General features: G+C 56.5%; 1 protein-coding gene across 1 annotated transcript in view; it reads right to left on the bottom strand.

The window, feature by feature from the left end:
- Nucleotides 1-303: 303 nt before the first annotated feature.
- Nucleotides 304-554, bottom strand: part of LOC104512629 (H(+)/Cl(-) exchange transporter 3-like) — a gene marked incomplete at its 3' end in the record, with an annotated part of 24,500 nt that continues 24,249 nt past the window's right edge. The window contains exon 9 of the mRNA XM_010155682.1: nucleotides 304-495. Coding sequence (XP_010153984.1) covers nucleotides 304-495 — 192 coding nt within the window. The remainder of the gene's footprint in view (nucleotides 496-554) is intronic.

Genomic DNA, 554 nt, shown 5'->3' on the forward strand with positions numbered 1-554 from the left:
CCCAGCTTCCTTGTAGCCCCTTCAGGTCCTGGAAGGTGCTATAAGGTCTCCCCGGAGCCTTCCCTTCTCCAGGCTGAACACCCCAACTCTCCCAGCCTGTCCCCAGGGCAGAGGGGCTCCAGCCCTCGGAGCATCTCCGTGGCCTCCTCTGGACTCGCTCCAACCGGTCTATATCCTTCTGATGTTGAGGGCTCCACAGCTGGACGCAGCACGCCAGGTGGGGTCTCACCAGAGCAGAGCAGAGGGGCAGAATCCCCTCCCTCGCCCTGCTGGCCACACTTCTCCTGATCCAGCCCAGGATACCGTTGGCTTTCTGGGCTGCCAAACAAGCAAGGAATCGGGATAGAGGTTCAACTTTCTACTTCTGTGGTGATACAGCTGCATTCCAGTCAGGTTCTGAGGCAAAGCTGTAGTCCCACCCCAACCGCTGATCCTCACCATTCGCCACAGTAACGAGTCCACTGGCAATAAGCAGTACAGTGTAAGTACAACAGCCTAAAAGAAAAAAGAAACCAAAAACCCCCAAACCACTGACACCTCAGCTTCCTGGTGAT

Source organism: Eurypyga helias, unplaced genomic scaffold, assembly GCF_000690775.1.
Source record: "Eurypyga helias isolate BGI_N326 unplaced genomic scaffold, ASM69077v1 scaffold10667, whole genome shotgun sequence".
In the NCBI taxonomy this organism is placed as follows: domain Eukaryota; kingdom Metazoa; phylum Chordata; class Aves; order Eurypygiformes; family Eurypygidae; genus Eurypyga; species Eurypyga helias.